Here is a 21,717-nt window from a genome sequence, read left to right on the forward strand (position 1 = left end):
CTGTTTGTTTGTTTTGAGATAGAGTCTCACTATACAGGCCTGGCTGTCCTGGAACTCACTCTGTAGACCAGGCTGGCCTCAAACTCAGAGATCAGCCTGCGTCTACCTACCAAGTGCTGGGATTAAAGGCGTGCGCCACCACACGGGACTGCTGGGCTGTTCTCTGTTCTTTATCGATGTGTTGCCCGATGTGCGGCACTGGACTTGCATCCTAGAACTGAAACTTTGACTGACAGTCAAAATTTCCCAGGACTCTTCCAGCCAGAACGCGGAGGCCGGCTGGCCCACTATGGGCGTGGCCACCTGCCACAGGGAGGAGGGGCTGGAAGGCCCCGCCCCTGGGTCGCCAGCAGCAGCGCGTATCGACAGCGCCACCTACCCGTATCCTCGGGAACTGCACGCACGTTTCCATGGCCGAGCTAGGACCTGTAGGTACTGGAGCAGCGCGGGTCGGGGGGTGGTGTCGCACCAGGAGCTCTACACTCGGTCACAGCCCACACGCCCTCCAGTTGGGGGTGCAGTCTTAACACTCGCCAAGCAGCTCCAAACCGTTGTAGATGCTGAGGTACGATTTAAACTCAAGCCTGGTAAGACCTAGGAAACTGAGCCCAAACAGCGTTGGTCTGTCGTCGGTGTTGGTTTCTAGGAAGCTCAAGCTCCGAAAGCAATCATAGCGTGGGAAGAACAGCGGCGTTCTGAGTCTGAGCGATATTAGAACACATCACAAAGTAGGAGACAGTTAAAGACTTGGTCCAGGCTTCTATCCCTTATCCATATCTAAGACAACCTTCCAAATTGGGTTATCTGGAGGCTCCAGCTTGGTGGGGTGATCCGTAATTTCCAGGGTGAAGCCCCAATACCATAGTAACAGCATGCGTTCCACACATCTGAGCCCACTCAAGGTCACGACACCGTGTGTGTGTGTGTGTGTGTGTGTGTGTGTTTATGTGGTGTGTGTGTGGTGTGTCCTGGAGTGCCCTCTTCCTGACCACACCCTTTCTTGCAAGCTCTGATTCCTCAAGGTGCACCCTGGGGTGTGGATCTCGCCCAAAGCCCCAACTCCCTGACTCCCTCCGGGACTGGCCCACCTTCACACTAGGTCTATCCAGTCTGGTCAAGGGAAGCATTTCCATCTTGTGTCACCATTGTACCAGAGAGATGGTCAGCATTTGGTCAGAGGGCTGGGCAGGAACCAAGCCAAGGGATGGTCCTTTTTCAACCCCTTATTAAGAATGATTCTTCCCCGCCCCTTGCTCAGCAGTTTTGCTATGTAGCCCAGGCTGGCCTGGAATCACAGCCCTCCAGCCTTAGCTTCTGAAGAGCTGGAATTACAACCACATGCCACCACGTCTGGCTCCTGGTGTTTCAAAAGGAGACACATATGTGACTTTTCTGTGAAATATAACTCAGTTATATTCTTAAAATCGGAGGCCAGAAACCAAGTCCTTGCAGGGTTTGGCTTAAGGGTCCCTGCTCTAGCCCGCTTTCTGTGGCTGTGGCCAAAACCTCAGACCAAAGGCATTTCGGGGGATAAAGAAATCATTTGGCTCACAGGGCAGGCATGGTCCATGGTCCGTCATGGAGTGAAGTCAAGGCAGGAGGAGCCTGGAGATGAGACCACAGAGCGACAATGCTTACTCTTCCTTATACCGCACAGTCTCCTGCCTGCGGGCGGGCGGGTGGGCAGGAGCATCCAGGTGGGCTGGGCCCTGCTGGTCAATTAGCAGTCACAAAAGTGCACCTCAGCTGGTCCCACAGGCCCATCAGGAGGAGGCCATTCCTCAGCTGGGGAAGCCATTCCTCAGCTGGGCCAAGTTAATGGCTATGACATTGCCCAACTGTAACATCCCACACAGAAAAAAAACATTCAGATATGACTTCAAAATAGATTTATTTAATAAGGATTATTTAATTTCGGCATAAAAATCACCAATTGTCCCTCATTGGGTTTTTCTCTCCTTTAACACACATCGGGGTTTGTTTACCCCAATACTTTAAAAAATATAGCTCTTCTTAGCGCCAGAAGGACACTTAAGGCAGCAAGGCAGTTTTTCCTTGGGTCTCCAGAGCTGGCGGGCTCCAGTGACAGGCAGTGTCTTAGGTAGGAAAAGCCATCCCTGAAGAAAGCTATTATGCAGTGGGATGAAAATTCGGTCACAAATGGTCACCTGTGTGTGCCTAGTCATTTGTTTGAAAAGGCTTGCTGGTACATTTCGACTTAAAAACGAACAAAAAACAAAAAACCCTGTCTGACAAAAGACAGAGAGAGAGACAGAGACAGAGAGAGACAGAGACAGAGAGAGAGAGACAGACAGAGAGAGAGACAGACAGACAGAGAGAGAGAGAGAGGGAGAGAGAGAGAGAGAGAGAGAGAGAGAGAGAGAGAGAGGGGACAGGGCAGGCAATGCTAGGTGTGTAAGCCATGTCCATGTGAGAGCTCCCGACAGCTTGCTTTTTCAACAGATGCCACAGTAGGGACCCTGCTGACTTCCAATCAGACGGCTTTGTTCTCCTAACATCTAAGACATCCTTGGGCCAGACGGACCAGGTTTCTTTACTGGGTGAGGTGTAGGCCTCCCCCTAGCTGGGTAGGGGAGGAAGAGACAGAAAACCCTAGGAATTGATCGTTAGCAACGTTAATTGGTTTTGACCACTCTGGGGGGGAAGGTAAAGCCCCGCCTGGGCTTCTGGGAAAGCAGGGGAGTGAGCAGGTGTTCACTGTTCCATTAGAATAGGAAAACAAAACAAAGCGAAGACAATGGCCTCTAACAAGCTGATGCTGTCCCCTGCAGACCCAGGCGGCTGCAGACCCTGGCGGCTGAGCTGGGGAACCCCAGCCTGATTCACAGTGATTCAGGGTTGCTTGCTCCGACGCGGGGCTGTGTGTCCGGGCGCCTACACTGTGTAGTCGAGCTCCGCGTTCATCTTGGTGTACAAGTCATAGATGGCGTCGATGGTGGCTGTGTAGTTGACCAGGAAGAGCCGGATCTTCTCCAGGCACTCCTCCTCCGTCACGTTCTGCCCCTTGGAGAGCGCCTTCAGGAAGTCAGACTTGTAGGGCGCGGCGTACAGCGCTGCCTTGAGAGGGAAGAGAGAAGGCAGGAGCAGCTTTAGCCCGGCGAAGCCTGAGTCCCTGACACCTGTGCTGGGCGGGTCTCTCTGCCCATGTTGGAAGGGAAAAGAAAAGTGAGCGTCCCTTTTCCTTTGTAAGGGACCCTGGTTTATGCGGTGAGGGGGTCACACAGGGCTTTGGGGCCCTGAACCTAAGACTCTGTACACTCTCTGCAGATGACCCCTTCCTTTCCCCAGAGGTGTGAGAGGTGGGGCCACTGAGCTCAGGGAGGCAGGCTCCCAGGTGCCCACTTTTGTTTCTGAGATGGGAATCTGACTATGTTGCCCAGGTAGGCCCAGGCTGAGCCATGGGACCTTGAGACCATCACAGGGCAGAGTGTGAAACAGCGCCCACTAGCGGTGCACTTGCAGGCAGCTGGGAGTGGATACTGTCAGGCCCCAGGGGTGTTTGCAGGGACTCTGCAGGGAGAGTGGGCTGCCCAAGATGACCCGTGGCCTCAGGCCATGTCCAGGTTGAAGGCCCCGAGGTGGCCACACTTCCTGCCTGGACCCTTTCTGTCAGAGCCTGGGCTTCCTGGGGAAGGATGGTAGTCTGACGAGGACATCCTGAGGGGCAGGGTAGCCGGGGACATTTGGGGGGCCTTTTGCTATTCCTTAAGCCTCCCAGCCTGATGAACCTGGGTACCCAGGCTGGCACAAGAGCCCTTTCCAGGAGCTGTGGCCAGTGTCACCCCAAGAGAGGACACAGTACACCGAGGGCCAGAATGTCTGCCTTAGCATCTCCTTGGGGGCTGGGCTCTTCTTCCCCTCTGCCTGGGGTGAGGGGCCCCCGGTGACACTAAGGAGCGCCTGCAGCCACACACAAGGTTGGCTGTGGTTGGATGAGGGCCTCTGCACCAGCCCCAACCCACAGTCCTGCTGGGACCTCCCTGGAGTAAGCAGGGCAGTGGGCAGGGCCCAAGTCTCCCTGCCCCTGGGGCTCACCTTGAAGATTTTCTGCACTAGCCAGCCGTGGTATTTCTTTAGGGCCATCTCATAGGCCTTGTTGGCGTTTACACGGATGAGGTTGGGGTGGTTCTCATCCCGCTCCCCGTCACAGATGCTCTGCAGGAACACCTGGATGAAGCGCAGGCCCCTGTGGCCCAAGGGCACAATCATTTAGGACCGGGGCCCATAGCAGTGCCTCGTTCTGCACACGGGACCCCGCATCCACAGCCAGGTGCCCTTCCAGCCGCTCACCAGCCTCCTGCCTTCTCTGCCCCTCACAGAACCTGACTGCTCCCTTCCTGCAGGCAGGGGGCTGGGGGTGTCCAGGCCAGGGCATCTGGAACAGGGCACTGAGAACAGGCCTCCGTCCCAGCTTGTCCTGTCTGGAAGCTTCATATGGCAGGTGCCTGCCATACTCCATCTGTGCTGGGTTCCACAGCCAGCACCGCCTTCCTAGTCACCCACAGGTCCACAGGTGACTTAGACATGAGCAGCGGCATCACCTGCCTGGGCAAATGAGCTACAGGATGTCCTTCAGTAAGGCCTGCTGACAAGGTTGGGCAGTGTGCCTGGGCAGCTCCCAGGGCAGCCATTCCCTGACCACTACCCGGGCCCTGGAAAGCCGACTTCCCCAGTCCAGTTCACCACAGAAACAAGTGTTGGGGGCTGGGAGATGGGCTTCAGGGGACAAGGTGTCTTCCTGGGTCCTGGCCCAGACCCCTGAGGGCGGGGCAAGGTTCCTGCTTTCTTAGCAGCTGCTGGAAACCCACAGCTAGGGAATTCTGGAGCTACTAGACCACTGAAAAAACTCAAGGCACCTGTGCAAACCCAAGAGCATCCCTACAGGGGTTGGAGGCTGTCCTGGAACTCACTCTGTAGACCAGGCTGGCCTGGAACTCACTGAGATCCACCTGCCTCTGCCTCCTGAGTGCTGGGAATAAAGGCGTGCGCCACCGACGCCCGGCTTCCTACTGTATTTCTATCCAGGGTCATAGCACACAAATCCACTGTGCACGACCTGCCTGCCCCTGTGCAGCACGCCACCTGCCCCACTGCTCAGGCGACCCGGACTGTGACTGGGCCTCCAGATGTCCCTGCAGCCTCCTCCTGAGATGGAGAGGGGCCACAGCTGACTCACAGTGTATGAGACTCTATCAGGTGCACAAAGAACAGAGGCAGAGACTACGGCTGGAAAATGCAGTTCCCCTGCCTTCTCTGGGGCTAGAACAAGGACGCACCCTCACAAATGTCAGTCTTGGGAAGTTTCTTGTAGCTATTAAACGGTAGCGTTGGCGTGCCCTGCCCAGCATGGCCCAGCCACGACCCACCCCCTAGCCCATCACCTTTTGAGCCACAGAAGTGCCAGCGTGGCTCCCACTTTGGGCCACTCTGCTCCGTACATCCCCTTCTCCACTTCCAGGATGTTCTGCAGGGTCCTGTACTTGGCTGGGTCAGTGTCGTACACAGCTTTGATTTTCTGGAATACAGCACAGGTGCCCTCCCATCACACACTGTCCCGCAGTCAGCTTCCGTGCGTGCGCTGAGCAGAGTGTCCCATCCCATGGGCTCTGCCACCCGCCTGCCCGGGGAAGATGGGCTCCTGAAATGCTTCAAGTGCCACCCCCAGAACCCAGTCAATGGACTGGGACCCCGAGGCTCAGGGGCGCTGTGTCAAAGGCCACAGGTTTGGGACAGGGAGTGGGCCCTAGCCTGCTGGCTCCAGAAGCCCCGTCTTCCCGCTGCTATTACAGTCACAGGCAGAGACCCCAAGTCCCGCGGTGAATGGGCGCAGGAGAAAGGGTCCAAAGCTATGCAGACAAAACAGCCCCTGAACTGGCACACGCCGGATCAGTCTGTTGAGACCGGCTGAATCTGGATCCCACCGGTCAGGCTCTTGCTGTGTGACCTCAAATGAGTCAGCAGCCACTCTGAGCTTCAAGCTCCTCATCTGTGTGAAGGCAGTAACTCTACAGAAGGACCAGGCTCAAAGTTCCCTGGCTTGGAGAAGTGAAACCACATAGCAGATCCCAAGCCCCACCCTGCCCTCAGTGTGCCTCTCTGCGGAAGTACCCAGCTTGGAAGAGCCAAGATGGTGCCACCACGAACTTGATTTCTTGTTCTTTTCTTGGGATGGGATGCTTGATGGATGAGATAGCCTAGGCTAGCATGGAACCTCAGGCCTCAGCCTGAGTGCTGGGATCACAGGACTGCATGCATGATGATGCTTAGCTGGACGTGTGTGAACACATGTCTGTATGAACAGGTGTGTGTATGTGTGTGTGAACAGGTGTGTGTCTGTGAGTGTGTGCGCGTGCGTGCGTGCGTGCGTGTGAGTGTGTGTGCGCGTGCATGTGTACACATGTGAATGCCAGTGGAGGCCAGAAGAGGGCACTAGATCTCTGCTAAGGGAGTTACAGGCACTCAAGAGTTGCCCAGTGTGGGTGCTGGGATGGAACTCCAGGCCTCTGAAAGAGCAGCAAGCACCCTTGGCCACTGAGCAACCTCAGCAGCCTTCCCCCTTATGTTCTAGGACATGGCTTCTCGCTGGCTGGGTGATGGGCAGCAGGGCCCACCTCTCTCCACCCTCCAGCACTGGGTAACCCTTGTGCTGCCGGTGACGCTTTTCAATAGGTTTCAGGGTCCCAGCTCAGGCCTGCATGCTTGTAAAACCGAGCCATTTCCCCATGTCCGGAGATCTTGTTTGGTGGGGGGTGGCAGAGAATCTGGCCAACCCTGAATTGTGTGCTTGCAAGGGGGCATTGAGAACCCCTGGCTCTTCAGGGGAGGGGCTAGGGTTACAATCATCCGCCTTCTTCCCCGACCCCAGGTGGGAACCAGGCTGGGGTGGGTTCAGACCCTGGTGATGTACTTACCGTGATATTCCCACTTATGTCCGCCTTAATGGGCGTGAACACCGGGGACCCAAGGCAATCTGTGAACAGAAGAAGAAGAGAGATTTAGACTCCCAGCCATGAAGGCGTTCAAACCATCACAGGCCGTGGACGACCGCCACCTGTGTGTTTAGGAGCCAGGAAGAATCATTTGCAGGTGTTTGGAAAGTCCCGTGGTCAAGTGAATTCAGGAGTGCTGGGCTCTGGATGAGAGCAGGTTGTCATCTCCAGAACTGACCAGAGCCTCTGAGGGCTGCTGGAGTTCTCTCCTCATCACAGCACCATCCAAGAAAACTCTACAGGGGTGGAAACGCCCCCCCCCCGCCCCCCTGCACTGTCCAGCTGGTAACCACATGCCCTCACACCGCCAGGGGCGGCTTGGACACTGCCTTTCATCTGAGCTTCAAGTTTCCCATCTAGTGACCAGGACAGTGTGTGTGACGAGCAGCAACAGACACCCATTCTGTTCACCCTGGAGCACAGTGTTTCCATGCGGAGGTGGGAAGCTTTTTTGGCAGGTCCCAGTACAAGCAGGGACACCTTGGAGCAGAGGGCCCACAGATCAGGAGACACCTGGCCATGTGTGCTTCGAACCCAGGCTCCACATGGGATGAGAACCACGCTCCTGCCTCTTGGCAAGCCATCACCACAGCGGGAATATCACGCCGGCCAAAGCTGCTCCCATAGGAGGGACACAGCCTTCGGCGTCACTCTCGGGACCTGGCAAGGCTGCCTTGCTCTCCTGACACCTTCTTCCTGCTGGGAAGTGGGATACTATGGAAAGTCAGAAGTAGGGGCTGAACCCACAGACGGGAGATGGAGCTGCCCGGAGGCAGACAAGGGCTTAAGGACTTCCGGAATGACCACAGGGGAAGAACTTGTACAGGTCAAATCCCACTGAAAGTGACCAGCACTCAGCGCTGGCCATCCAGAAAGCTCCTTCACTGCCGACTTGAAGAGGTGTGCGGGAGCTCCTGTGGTGACGTCCCACACACAGTGGGACAATGGACGAGGAACCAGCCGGGCGATAGTGACACTGGCCCGACATCCCCTGAGACGAGTCTCCCAGACCGCATGCCTGTTTCCGCCCACGAGAGTCGGGGCACAGAAATCAGGGCTCAAGGCTGTACCAGCCAGGCCTGTGCCGTGCACCTGTAACACCCGCACTTAGGAGGCAGAGGCAGGGAACACCGAGAGTTTGAGGCCAGCCTGGGCTACAAAGCAGAATCTCTGGAAAGAAAAGAAATAATGATGTATCTGGGCTGGGGCGTCATCACCAAAAAACTAAATTAAGGGCCAGAGAGATGGCTCAGTGGCGACCAGAGTTCAACCCCTGGGACCCACATGGAAGGAGAACAGATCCCCACAAGTTGTCCTTTGACCCTACTCAGGTGCCATGGCACGCGCGTGTGCGCGCACACACACACACGCACACACACGCTCACACACACGTGCACACACACACACACACAAATAAATGCAAAACTCAAAAGAAAATACAAAAGAAAATACTTGGAACCTACTTAGCAGGGTGCCCAGCATGGGGCAAAGGCTGGGAAAGGGGCTTTGATCATTCTGTGACTTCCTAGTTCTAGGGTCCGGCTTCGAGACCTATCTCCCAGAACCTCTGCAGAGTGCAAACCCTGCTACACCCCACGTTTCTCTTTCTTCCTGAGATTGTGTCGTGTAGCCCATGGTCCTCCTGCCTCAGCCTCCAAACGCTGGCTGACAGGTGTGTACCACCACATCCATCCCACTGAAGTCCCTCAGGGAGGGACTGCCCTGGTAGCACGGGCACCCTAACCCTGGCTGGGCACCGTGAGGTGAGTGAGTGGCCTCTCCTTGCCTCTCGCCGAAGCCGGTGCCCACTTACTGGGCACGAATCCAGCTCCAGGGATTCCCTGGTCTCCACCCCCCACCCCATACAGACAGCCCAGGTGCTGTTTTGCTCCCTTGGGTACCAGGTGTCCAAACTCAGCCTCGCGATGGCACAGCAGGCACTTTACCAACCACGCCGGCCCCTCCCCCTTTGTCTACCCACCCTCCCCCGCCCAAGACGGCGGAGGGTCTGTGAAGCAACTTTGCTTCAGTTTTGCGCTCTGTGAAGTGAGACTGGGATCCCACGCGGGCTGGGCTGATGCGATGGGAGATGCAGGCTGTGTACATGGCAGGTGTTGCGATCACCAGCCACAGCCTTCGAAGGGAGATGCCGGGAAGCCGGGCTCCGCAGGCTAATATAGGACACGGCTGCGGGCTGTGGTATGGGGCTGAGCACCGCCCTGGTGGCGGCAGAAGGGGCTTATTGTTTGCCATTCTCCTGACAGCCGAGGGTCACAGAGCCGCTGTGGTGAGTGGGCACTGTCCCCACAGCAGTGCTCATTGTGTGTGCCGCCAGTGGCTGCTGCCAGGGCCAAGGCACCCACTCTGCTGTGGGGGGAAGGGTGTGGTGGGTGGAGGCAGATGCTGAGGCAGGGATTGCAGGCTTCATTAAGAAAGAGAGTGGGCCTGGCCTGTCACCCCAGCATGCTGGGCCCTGATGCAGCAGAGTCATGAGTTCGAGGCTAGCTTGGGGGCTACACAGTAAGAGCCTATCTCAGAAAGAAAAAGATGAGGGTGCTGGTGGGAGGTTCCCCACCCTTCCCCACCCTTCCCCACCCCCGTGGATGGGCAGGAAAGGCCCCTGGGGATGTGGGTGGTTTGGCTGGGCAGCTGTGGGGAAGCTGCCTGTCACGTGGGTGTGAATTGTGACTTAAGAACTCTGAGTGTGAACCCTTCACTTTCCTGCAGCCCAGAGATGCTGCGCAGAGAGAGCTCCAAGGACAGAGGGCTGAGGAGGGGTCTGCTTCCCGTGGCTTACATGGGGGCCACAGCAGAGAAGCCAAAGCATCCCACTGACCCGCCTTAGCTTTCTTGAAAGCGCCTGTTGGTGTGAGCTCAGGGGCAGGACCCCCTAAAGCAAGGCTGAGTCCCCACGCTCATGGTGGCCTTTCTAATAGTTGAACCTGTGCTGGTCCCCACCCAGTTACCTGTTCCCACAGCCTGTCAGCCTAACCGCTCCCCCAGAATGCAGCGGGCCCACAAAGCACCTTTCTTGTTTGGCTGGTTTTGCAGTTCCCTCAAACTTGTTTGGCCTCCTTTAACTGTGCTCAGCCAGCCTGGAGGCAGTGGGCGCTTGGATGGTTTTCCAGTTTGTCCTGTAACCCACAGAAGGAAGGGAGCCGCCGCCTTTGACAACAGGAAGGCCCACAGTGGCACGGCCTCCTGCCGCCACACAACCAGCCCCAACAGGCAGGCTGCACGGGGGAGCTGTGGTTTTTTAGAACCGTGTGAAAGGCCTCTTATGACTAATAAAAGGATTTTCCCCCTCAACCCAGAAGGATAAGAAAAGGTCAATAAATCTTATTACAAAGCCCAAGGCCATCAATAAACTGGGGCAGGAAGTGGAGAAAATCAGTAAAGGCTATTTACTATCCCAAATATGTAAAGAGTATTTACGGAACAATAAGGAAAAAAAGTAACTCGTGTTGAAGAAGAAAAGACGCCTGAAATGCAGACGTCTCCATTAACTAAGTGATTTTATGAATACATCAGCCACTGGCTTCGCCATTCTGGATAGTATTTATTAAGACGTAGCAAAGGGGTTGCAGAGACGGTCTAACAGCACTCACTGCCCTCCCCAGGGCAACTGAATTCAGTTCCCAGCACCCTGTCGAGTGGTGTCAACCTCCTCTAACTCCGGGATCGGGGGTCTGACTTCCTCTGTGGGTACCCACACAGACACATATGCACAAATGGAATACTGGACGTTCATTCATTCCTCTTTCATAGAGCAAGTCATTTGTGGCCTTCTAAATAGGGTCATCATAAAGAATATAAAAGGGTGTCCTGGTGATGTTACAGGTTCCCTCAAACCTTCATCACAGGGCGCTGCTATATTGAATGTTTTCCGTCTTTTCAAAAGCACCTCCGGGCAAAACAGCAAACTGTCAAAACTACCCGAAAAAAACAAGAGGAAATGGGAACTAGGAGGGGAATTCATGTGTGCCTTCTGGGACAACTGTGTCTGGACTGGGGCCACCTAGGGCCTCCTGCCTGGGTCTCTACCACTGCCCAGATGAATGACATTGCCCAGAATTGTCTGTCCACCAGCCAGCTTGTCACTACATGCCACCCAGAAACACTCATTCCTCCTTCAGCACAGCTGAACACAGGTCACTGTATTCAGCTCAGCTGGGGTGTGGCTGGGTGTCATGGACAGTGCTTGCCAAGCATGTGCAAGCGTGTGCAAGGCCCTGGGTTCGATGTGGTGGTGCGTGCCCATAGCCTTGGCACTTGGGAGGTTGAGACAGGAAAGTCAGTTTGGGGACTGACTGGGTAACTTAGTAACTGACGGAGTGCCCCCTACAATCTCTCCCCAGAAAGGATCACGGCCCACATCTGGAAATTTCCATCCTAGACTGCAAATGTCTTCACTGGTTTCTCTGTTTGCGTGTACATTCATAAGGGTGCAACAGGTCATCCACAAGGGTCTCTCATTGGCTTGTGGCTTGTTAAGTGAGCTAGACTGGCCAGCCAGTGAGCTCCAGGAAGCTACCTGTCCCAAAAACTTAGTGACGGGATTGTAAATGTGCTCCACCACACCTGAGTTTTTACATGGGTTCTGGGAATTAAATTAAATTCTTCCCATGCCCTGTCTTCTCTCTGTCTGTCTGTCTGTCTCTCTCTCTTAGAGATAAGATTTTTAGGTATGCAGGCTAGCCTTGAACTTACTTTGTAGCTGAAAATGACCCTGAACTCCTAAGCCTCTAGCCTCTACTTCCCAGGTGCTAGAATTACATACAGGCCTGCAGCTTTATCTATAACAACAAAGGGTGTTCCCATTGTCCCAATTTGGAGCAACAAAGTAAGAGATTAGCCATGTCCTGAGCTCATCCACCCACACACACATGACTGAACATGTGCCAGTGGGTACACACACACACACACACACACACACACACACACAAACACACACACTTCCTCTCAGAAATCATTTTGATTTAAGAACAAAATGTCACCCCAGTCCTCGGGGCCAAGGCAGGAAGATGGCGGGTTGAAGGCCAGCCTGAGCCACCTGGCCAGATGCTGTCACTGGTAAGTGAGCAAACACATGAAAACCCAAGATGCGCTCTGCTTTTGGTGGGACACACCTAACTCAGCCCCTGAACAGTTTCCAAGGAGTGGTCACTGTGGGGCAATAGATGCTAGGTGGTGCAGGGAGGCTCTGCTGGGAATGCCTTCATTACAGTAAAATTTGTTAGTCACTCCCAGCAGATTAACGTTACAGGTCCCAAGTTACAAGGTCAGAATGGGTGGCTCACATTACAGCTGATGGAGATGTGGAGATGAATCTTTTATTAATTGGGGAGGGGTGTCCAGGCTCAGGTCACGGCTGTGTTCTGAAGAGGACGCAGACATTCTAAGCCCGTTCTGCTTTATCCTACAAAGGGGAGAAAACACCAGTCCAGAGCCCTGCTTTGAGAAGCCACCTGCGTTGGCACACTGTCTGTCCACAGCAACCCTCTTTAGTAACAGCCAGTCTTGGAGCCAGGCATAGTGACACACACCTTTAGTATCTCCACACTCAGGAGGCAGAGCCAGAGGCAGAGCTAGAGGCAGTAGGATCTTCGTGTGAGGCCATTCCTGGTGGTCTACATAGTGAGTTCCAAGCCAGCCAGGGCTGCATAGTGAGACCGTCCCCTCGCAAAAGCCAGCCTTGAGTTCAGCAAGTACGGTTGGGGAAATCTGACTTGCTGTGTGACCTGGGGGAAGTTAGCTATATCTCTGAGCTGCACTTGCCTCGTTAGTAAAATAAAAGTAATGATGACACCCATCTCACAGGGAGCCGGCGAGGCCTCAGTGAAGGGCTCAGCACAGTGCCTGCAGGGCACCTCAACAAAAAGGCTTATTATTTATTATGCTTATTACATGGCACATAATCTTTCTCAACAGGCAGGGCTTTCCAGAAAGAACATCTAGAAAATAGTGATCCTGGTTTCTGGGAAAGCAGGGGACTGGATCTATGGCACAGGCCTAACATGCGCAACAAGGGGGACTAAAGAAATCTGAGAAGGGAAGGGACGGAACACTGATAGACGGAGGAGGAAAAGCCAACAGAAATCACCCAGGCATGGCTCCAAGGGTGATACAGGGGGCTTGGGTGGGAGTCAAGGGACGTCCTTGGAGCAACAGCCTACAGAAGACTTGAGAGGCTGGGGAAGCTGCCTGCCTTGGGACAGGCCCAGACAGAAGTCTGGTGGTCCCTGAAAGAGCTTAGAAAGTTCAGTTACATTGTAACAATAAAGGGAAGAGGTGTGTGTGTGGGGGGGGGGGTAAGGATGTAACAGAAGCAGGAAGACTCACAAAGACATTTAAAAACAGAAACAATGAAACCTAAAACCAGAGCCTCTTCCACCCCACAAGCTCTAAGCCGTCATATGTCACACCCACCTTCCTCTCCCCAGCCACACAGCAGCCCAGGAAGCTTTTGCCCAGAAGAGGACTCCCCACAGAACACAAGGCTGTCCCAGGGCGGCATCCGACTCACCGTCCTCTTTAAGAAACACCAGATTGCTGGATAGTGGTGGCACACACCTTTAACCCTAGCACCCGGGAGGCACAGGCAGGTGGATCTCTGTGAGTTTGAGGCCAGCCTGGTCTACAGAGTGAGTGTCAGGACAGCCAGGGCTGTTTCATAAAGAACCCTGTCTCAAAAAAACAAACCAAACAAAAAAGCAAAACCAAACAAAACAAAAAACCCGCCACAATCCCCTTGTTTCTTATTCCTTTCATAAGGTTTAGAAATGAATCTCTGCCCACTTCCACGCTTGCCCCCGGGAGCCATCTTAAAGGGGTCAGGCTAGCTGTGGTGGTGGCATACATGTGTTTCACAAGGTCCTGGAGGTCACAGGAGGCCTGGCTTTGGCCCTTAGCATTTTCCCTGTCCTGTGCCTCACCCCTCTGCAGGCCAGGTGAGGAGGTGCCATGATCTGAGAGCCCTTTTCTCCTCTGCTCTCACACTAACAGAGGCCAGGCTCCAGGCCTGGACCTCAGAACCAGACGCCCTGAACAGAGAAAGTCCGAGGAGCCATCTCAGGAGGCCAGGACAAGCCAGTGGATGACACTAGTGGCCCAGACCCACTCCACATGGCTCTCAGCTGCACTGGAGTGATTCTTAGATAGAAGCAGCCATCAGTTGGCCCTGGGCCTGGGCGGTCAGTCACCAACGCTCAGGAACGCTTTCTCTGTGGCAGAAGCGTCGCCCAAGGGCTGAACTGCATGCACTCTGGTTGCCTCTCTCACCCATGCAAACGTGGGGTGACTGTAGGCATCAGTCACCATCACCACCTTGTGAGCTCACCTTCTGGGAGCCTCAGATGGCAAGTGCGTGGACATGGACTAGATGCTTCTGCCGAGATGCCAGCAGAACTCAGCTGGATGAGAGCGTCTGTGTTTCTGTCCATTCACCTGTCCCAGGCGTTCAGGACACGGGTATGGGTTCCTCCCCTCTGCTCCTCAGAGTCAGCCGTCCTATGGACACTCCTAAGGTGCTCACTCGGCCAAGGGCAGCACTGGGCAGGGCTCATCATGCCTTGCTCACTACACATTTGTAAACGCCTTCCTCTGATGCCACGGCACTGCAGGGCTCTCACAGAGCAGCAAACCAGGGCGGGAAGCGTCTCTTTGGCTCTGGTCCCCACCGGGTACTGTTTCTTCTTCTAACTGCCCCTGTACCAGCGCAGTCTACATCCCCTGGTCTGTGGCTAGAACCCAGGTCTCCACATTCCGCCACTGAGATTGTCGCCAGCCTGCTAGGGCGGAGGGGAGGCACAATTCCACCGTGCCTCTCTCAGGAGAGTCAACAGACATAAAATACGGCAGGGCTGTGGACAGGCGTCCTGGAGACCGGCTTCCCTGGTGGCTGGCTGGCTGTCCATCCGGATGAGAGGAAGCACTGTCCCGGCTGGGGTTCCCCAAGCCTAATGGTCCCCCAGCCATTCTGATTTGTACAGCAAGAAGCAGGAGGCACAGGCTCAGAGTGGCAGGAGGGTGCTTGACAGAGGTCCCCTGGAACGACACATGGACATCTAGTTCCTGGCCACTTGCTGTATGTGCCAGGAAAACTACCGGACTTCTGCAGGGGACTGATAGGCTGTGTCCACAAGGTGACCCTCTACTGGACAGGACTCCAGGAGCAGGAGCACTGTATGAGGAGTCCAAAGGCCTGAATTCTGGTCTGGGCAGACTGGGGACTCATTGGCTATGTGACCTGGGCAAGCTTTTTTTTTTTAAAACAATTTATTTAACTTTATTTTATGTGCATTGGTATGAAGGTGTCAGATCTCCTGGAACTGTAGTTACACATAGCTCTAAGCTGCCATGTGGGTGTTGGGAATTGAACCCAGGACCTTGTGCTGTTAACCACTGAGCCATCTCTCCAGCCCCCTGGACAAGTTTTATAATTTCTCTGGCCTCGGTTGCAAGAAGCAGAGGACTCTGAGATCCTAAAGTACTTTGGCCAGCCACCCCAACAGAGCAAACATTATATCAAGAGACAGAGAACCACATTTTGGACTCATTTTAGAAACATTTAATGCCAGGCACCTGCAAGGCCAGGTCCCAAGGGCACTTATTTAATTGCGCTAAGAGTCACAGATGAAGGAAACACATCCCCAGTATTAAAATCTCAAGAAATGAGAGGCAGAGATCATTGCCTTAGACTCCTCCAACCCAGGCTTTTCCTTAGACAATGACAGCTAATAGTTGTCATAGCTGTCACCTCACAGACCAACTTTAATTGACCAAGAGAGTGGTCATTCTAGGAAAGATGCTAAACTCAGAAAGCAGAACTGTGATGGATTAGTAAGGCGTGCCACATGTGTAGGTTGGGCAGAGGTTATGCCTTCTGATCTAATCCCATATTTTAATATGGATTAGCCAAGCATTTTTGGCCAGAACATAAAAGAATGGGTATGGAAAAATAAACAAAAATAAAAAGCAAACAACCCGCCCCCACATCCAGACCCCCTTCATGCAGCCAGGTGTGGTGTAGATCGGTAACACCAGCACTCTGGAGGCTGAGGCAGGGATGATGTCACAAATTCAAGGACAGACTGGGCTACAAAGGGCCTCAAAATACAAAAAAAAAAAAAAAGTAAGTAAAGAATAAAGGACACAGTCAGCAAATGTTCCAGCTTGCAGAGTCCTGGACAGAGAGGCCACTCAGAGCCACAGAATGCAATAGGTCCTAGGAACCACAGGGAGGGGGAAAGACTCTGGGCAGGGTTATGGCTAAGCCAGTTCCTCAAGGGCGAGTGGACTCCAGCCAGACAAAAGGAAGGAGGCCTGTGGGTGGGCGAGTGGACAGGTATGCTGACTGAGGAGGCTAACACGGGGAACGCTCTGGGGACAGGTGGCATATGCCATCTGTGGGTCTGGGAGTCACTCAGAGAGCTGGCAGCTCGGAGTTTAGGATGGGGAGCCACTGAGCCTTCTGGCCGGGGTGGGGGGAGGGAGTGGGGGGCGTTGAGCCTCTTGGACTCTAGAGTGGCTGCATAGCCGACCTAAAAGATAAGCGAGCAGGAGTCACAGGTCAGTCTTGTAACCGATCAGTTGGGAGGATCCAATTACTGGGTCAGAGGGGGGGGGGGAAGATGGGTAAAGGACCGGCCTCTAAGTGGGTATGGGCAGGCCTGAGTGAGCGCAGGAATTCAGGCTGGAGATACAGAGGGGGGGATGAGTCCCCAAAGGGAGCAGGATGACATGTGGCCCACACCCATAGGAACAGAGAGAATCAGTGTTGACCACACCCAGCCAATGGCCCCAGGCCACACCCTGAGGAGTTAAGGTGGTTGTCCCAACAGGCCCTTGGATCCAGCAAGTTCACGTCTAAAATTGAGAAACACCGGAAGAACTACGCAGAGAAGTAGACCCGGGGACGTTGGCAGCAGCAGCATCTACCACGGTGGCAAGGAAGAAGCAATTGGGTGTCCAGCACCAGGAGACTGCTAAATTATGGCCACATTCAAGTAGTAGAATCTTAAGCCACTATGGATATGACAAGTGGCATAGGAAGGCAGCTTCACTATGCAGTTAGATGGAAAATGAGGTCGAACATTCTCTCTCCCTCTCTCTCTCTCCTTCTCTAAGATACAGAGAGAGGAGTGACAGCAGAGAGGTTGCCCTTTAAAAACCCTGCTTTGAAAGGCTGTGAGATGCCAAGTGCGTAGCTCACACCTGTGATCCCAACTGTTTAGAAGCTGAGGCACGAGAAGCAAGTTTGAGACCAGCCTGGGATGCACAGAGTTCCAGGACAGAGTGAGATCTTACCACAGAAAACAGACAGACAAAAAGCAATAGGTTCCTGACACCGAGTATGGTGGTACTAGACCCTTAATACCTAGTATAAGTGTTCAATAAAGGGCAGTCATCATTTGGTTTTGCTGATTTGAGAACCTGTTCTAACAATGCCTCTCAGGCTCCTTGTGGCCATCACTCCAGACCAGCTGTAGGCCAGGGCCACACATACCGTGCCCAGGTCACCCAAGTGATCAGGGACACCCCAAAGATGTAGACCAAGACCCCCACCTTAGAGTTGACAGTGGGTTTCCGGCCCTGACATCTGAGTCCACAGGAGAAAGCTCCACCCAGAAAGAGCACATTCAAAATGTTTTCTTTTATACAAGTGCCAAGAATGACCCTCTTTGAACAGCAAATGGCTCCAGGGTGACCCATGCCAGTTAACCCTTCATAGGCCAACTCTACTGATGCTTCTGTCTAAATGGGGCTTCTGTCCACAGCTGTGACATCCCAGAGCCCAGGGTGGCAGCAAAGACAAGAGCCCTTTGAGACCAGGGTCAGGGAGGGAGGGACACTCCCCTGCCTTGGCTCCAGCTCCTCCTCCCATCTCCTCTCAAACCAGTAAGATGCTCCTACGGACAAAAGGGTGCCCCCCAAGTGGAGAGCCGGCATGTCGCCTTGGTGAAGACAGGGAAGCCACACCATCATCAGTGAAGACAGGCTTCAGCACTCTGTGCCAGGGCTGTCCTGTGTGTTGAGGGGTATCTACAAATACCTGGATAGTGCCCTGTGGCACCACCCCTTCAACTACAAAGGACAAAGCCATGTCCACACCCTGGCAGATACCCACAAAGGAACAAAACTGCAGTACCACCAGCTCCAGTAGATTCCAAACCCATGTCAGGCTGGCTCTAACTAGCAACTACTCAGAGAGCCCAGGAGGAAACAGACACACAAAACACAGTAATGCCGGGGTCGACCAGATGGCTCAGTAGGTAAAGGAGCTTGCTGTGAAGCCAGATGGCCTGAGTTCAGTTCTCAGGACCCATACGGTGGAAGGTAGTAAGTGACTTCTGAAAACTGTCCTCCAGCCCCAGCATACAAACGCATTCAAATACATAAATATATTTAAAACAACAACATGTTCATAAAAAAATCAAAGCTAGAGCCAGCACTCCCTGCCTGGAGATGAAATCTCATCTCCAGCTGAGATACTGATGAATACTGATGTCAAGCAGGTCTCACACACTCAACAGGTTTGACGGAGAAACTATTGGGCCGTGCCGGGGCACAGCAGTGGCTGAGGAAGCCGAGACACCCCCACCCACCCCCACAACCCCCCCAGCTCTAGGTGGGAACCTCTCACAGACAAGTGCATTCAGGGTTGGGTTAACTCCCATTAGACATCGATGGAAAGGGACAAAGATTAGACTCAAGAGCTTCGCGCATTACTTTCTGTCCCTCCCTCCCTCCACAGCAGACATCTGCTCGTCACAAAGTCCTCGTTCATGAACCATATCCAGCCTAGACCAACACCTCCATTTCACAGATGGGAACGCCGAGCTTAGGAAAACGGGTGTACACATCTCACGGCCACACACCAGCTGTGGGAGCTGCTGCCCCCCCCCCCAGCCCTCATCATCTCCAGGGGCCAACCAAGCCACGGCGTGGGTGCCAGGCCTCCTCCGGCTGAGCTCTGCCCAAGTGTGGCTTGCCACCGGACTGTGCCCTGGGGGGGGGGGCTGGTGTCATCCTGCAAAGTCACTAAAGAGCTAGCGGGGCAGGGCACTGGGAGCGGAGCGTCCCCACCAAGGAGAAAGCGAGGCTCAGGTCGCACCCTTTGCGGACCGCAAGGCAAAGGGCACTGGCTTCCCTTGCTTCCACTTTCCAACCAGGCCTGGGCTGGAGGGAGAGGGTCTGACGCTCCTAAGCGCCTGCAACCTGCGCGGGCTGCCCTGCTTTCTCCTTTCCTAGCCGCAGCGAGGCAGGGACCCGGGACCCGGGACCCGGAGCCGCGCAGGGCGCCGCCGCCCCCGCGCCCCGCGCCCCCGCCGCCCGCCTTCTGCTGACCCCTCCTAAGCGGAGGGAAGGAAACCTCTGCCCGGCTTCCCCTCAACAGCGCCCTTGAGCTTTGCAGCTCCGTCTTCAAACCCTTGGAGGTGGGGGTCGGCATTCGATCCGGGGTGGGGAGAGGCTGGGGCGGGGTGGGGGGGGAGGGCTTGTTTCTCTTAAGGGTGGGGGAGAACTGGAACCGAGGGTGAAGGCGTGCGTTCGGGGGTGCGGCGGCGAGGCACGTTTCGGCGGGGGGCGATGGGTGCACCTGAGGGGAGGGAGGGGGGCAGGGAGATCGGGGCAGGTGGGAAGGGCTGGCGGCGCCCGGGGCTCACCGAAGAAGGGCGGCAGGTGGGCCACCGCCTCCAGGAACGGCCCGGTCTCGATCTGCCGGTCCGCGGGCAGCGGCTTGAGCAGGTGCTCGGCCAGCAGCGCCATTTCGGGGTCGAGGCCCTTGGTGATGCCCCAGCCCGCGCCGAGGGCGTCCGCGCCCGGGCTGTCGCCGCCCGCCGCCGCCTCCCGGGACGCCAGCGTCGCCACTTCCGCCCGCGCCTCTCAGCGAGCGCCGAGCGCCGCCCGCAGGCCGGAGCCATGGAGCGCTCGGCCCCGCCCCTCCGCGGACCGGCCAATAGGCGCCCGCCGCCGCGCCCTCCCGCCCAATGGGAGCCCGCCTCCCCCGCTGCCGCACTGCCATTGGCCGGGGGCGGGGCTTAGCGGAAGCGCGGGCGGCGGGCTCCGGGTCTGCAGCGCCCGGGGTGGGCGAGGCAGGGCGCCGCCACCCTGTCGCTCGTTACCTCCACCCCTAGCCTGGGGTCCGGGCCCGCGCCGCTCCGGTCCCCACCCAGTGTCTCCCAGTCCCGGGTCCTCCCGCAGCCTGCACCCGGGGTCGCCTCAGCCAGCCACAACCCAGCCTCGCTCGCTCGCTCGCTGCTGAGCCAGCCCTAAAACCCAGAGCTCAGTGCAGCCCGAGTCCCTCGCCCTGGAGAGCCCGCTGTGCACCCACACTGGGCGTTCGAGGGCCCTGCTCTGCGTGGCTGTGCACTCCGTGCAGGGCACAGCCCCCGGCCTGGAGCCACAAGTCTAGTCGGGACTCCGTGCAGCACAGCCCGCAGACTGACAGTTTCGGAGCTGGCTTGTGAGTGAAGGAGAACAGAGCAGGCATGAGGGTGTGGCTCGGCTGGGCCTGCGTTGCATCCCAGCACCCTGTAAACCCGGTGTGGTGCATGCCTGTAACCCCAGCACCTGGGAAGTGGAAGGGAGCCTGAAGCCTGTCTGGGGGTAGAGATCCTGTCCCGAGATAAGTGAGCCAGGCGTCTGGACGGACAGAGGATGATTAACTTGATGCAGAGTGACACTGAGCTGGGAGCTGAAGGGGCGGAGGGGCTTGAGCAAAGCCTGAAATTGAGGGAGTTAATGGAGGGTGCAGGAAACCAGGGAGCTGTGAGGAGTGGGCAGGGAACGGGATGTGCTGGGAGCTGGGGTGGGAAGGGTGAGCAGGGGCTGGGGGGTGGTCAAGAGCTGGCAGCCCCTGAGGGCAGTAAGGAATGACTTGTGTCGAAAAAGCATATGCTAGACCTTGTTAAATGATTGTAATTCACACTTTGGGGGGGGCAGATGACAAAAGAGATTGATCCAATGGACAGGCATGACCCCTGGGAACCAGGAAGTCACAGGCTGGGGAAGATAGGGCCATTATTATCTCTTGCACACACACACTATAACATGCCACATCAAGTTAGATCTGTGGATAGGAGCCCAAGCCAACAACTTTGGCTTGTTCCCACCCCACCCAGCCTGGCTGCCTCAGGCTTCCCAAGATACAATCTTACTAAAGCTACAACAGCCCGCCTACAGTCCCACCTCTGCCAGAGCTCCACCTAGCTTCCAGATACCTCCATCCACTCCACAGAGAGATAACAGCTTGCGTGTGTGCGTGGGGCCTCTGGTTTCTCAACCTGCTCATCCCAGCCAAGGCATTCTGAAGCCATGTGTGACTCAAGAACACTGACTTGATGTCCTGGGGCATGGCCTCCTCTTGGGTTTGTGGTGTCTTGAAAGTTTATCCCTCCTTCCCTCCTTCCAGCCATCTACTCATCCATCTGTCTGTCCATCTGTCCATCCACCTACCCATCCACCCAACTCTCCAGTTGATGCTTGCCTTCCCACAGCTCTCAAGGATGAAGTCTGGCAAGGGGGTGTGGCGGGCTGTGTGGTGTGCTGAGCAGTTGGGTCAAGACTGGAAAGTTAAGGGTCACACAGTCCATCTAAAGGACACTATTATGCTGTCCACCCCACCAGCTGTTGTCCTTAGGATGTTCATTTTTCACATCTCATAAAACAAGTCTAAAACTTAGGGCTTTTTTTTTTTTTTTTTTTA

The 21,717-nt window shown here is 55.3% G+C and overlaps 1 protein-coding gene across 1 annotated transcript; it reads right to left on the bottom strand.

Moving 5' to 3' along the window:
• Positions 1 to 1,874: 1,874 nt before the first annotated feature.
• On the bottom strand, positions 1,875 to 19,890 carry Gltp (glycolipid transfer protein). The gene is made up of 5 exons (XM_051176469.1): positions 19,676 to 19,890; positions 6,933 to 6,991; positions 5,403 to 5,536; positions 4,057 to 4,207; positions 1,875 to 3,078 (listed from the first exon to the last, which is right to left on the bottom strand). Exons 1-5 carry the CDS (start codon positions 19,776 to 19,778, stop codon positions 2,896 to 2,898), a joined length of 630 nt encoding a protein of 209 aa, XP_051032426.1. The 5' UTR covers positions 19,779 to 19,890; the 3' UTR covers positions 1,875 to 2,895.
• Between the last annotated feature and the right edge of the window lie 1,827 nt (positions 19,891 to 21,717).

This window comes from Phodopus roborovskii, unplaced genomic scaffold (genome assembly GCF_943737965.1).
Source record: "Phodopus roborovskii unplaced genomic scaffold, PHOROB, whole genome shotgun sequence".
NCBI lineage: Eukaryota > Metazoa > Chordata > Mammalia > Rodentia > Cricetidae > Phodopus > Phodopus roborovskii.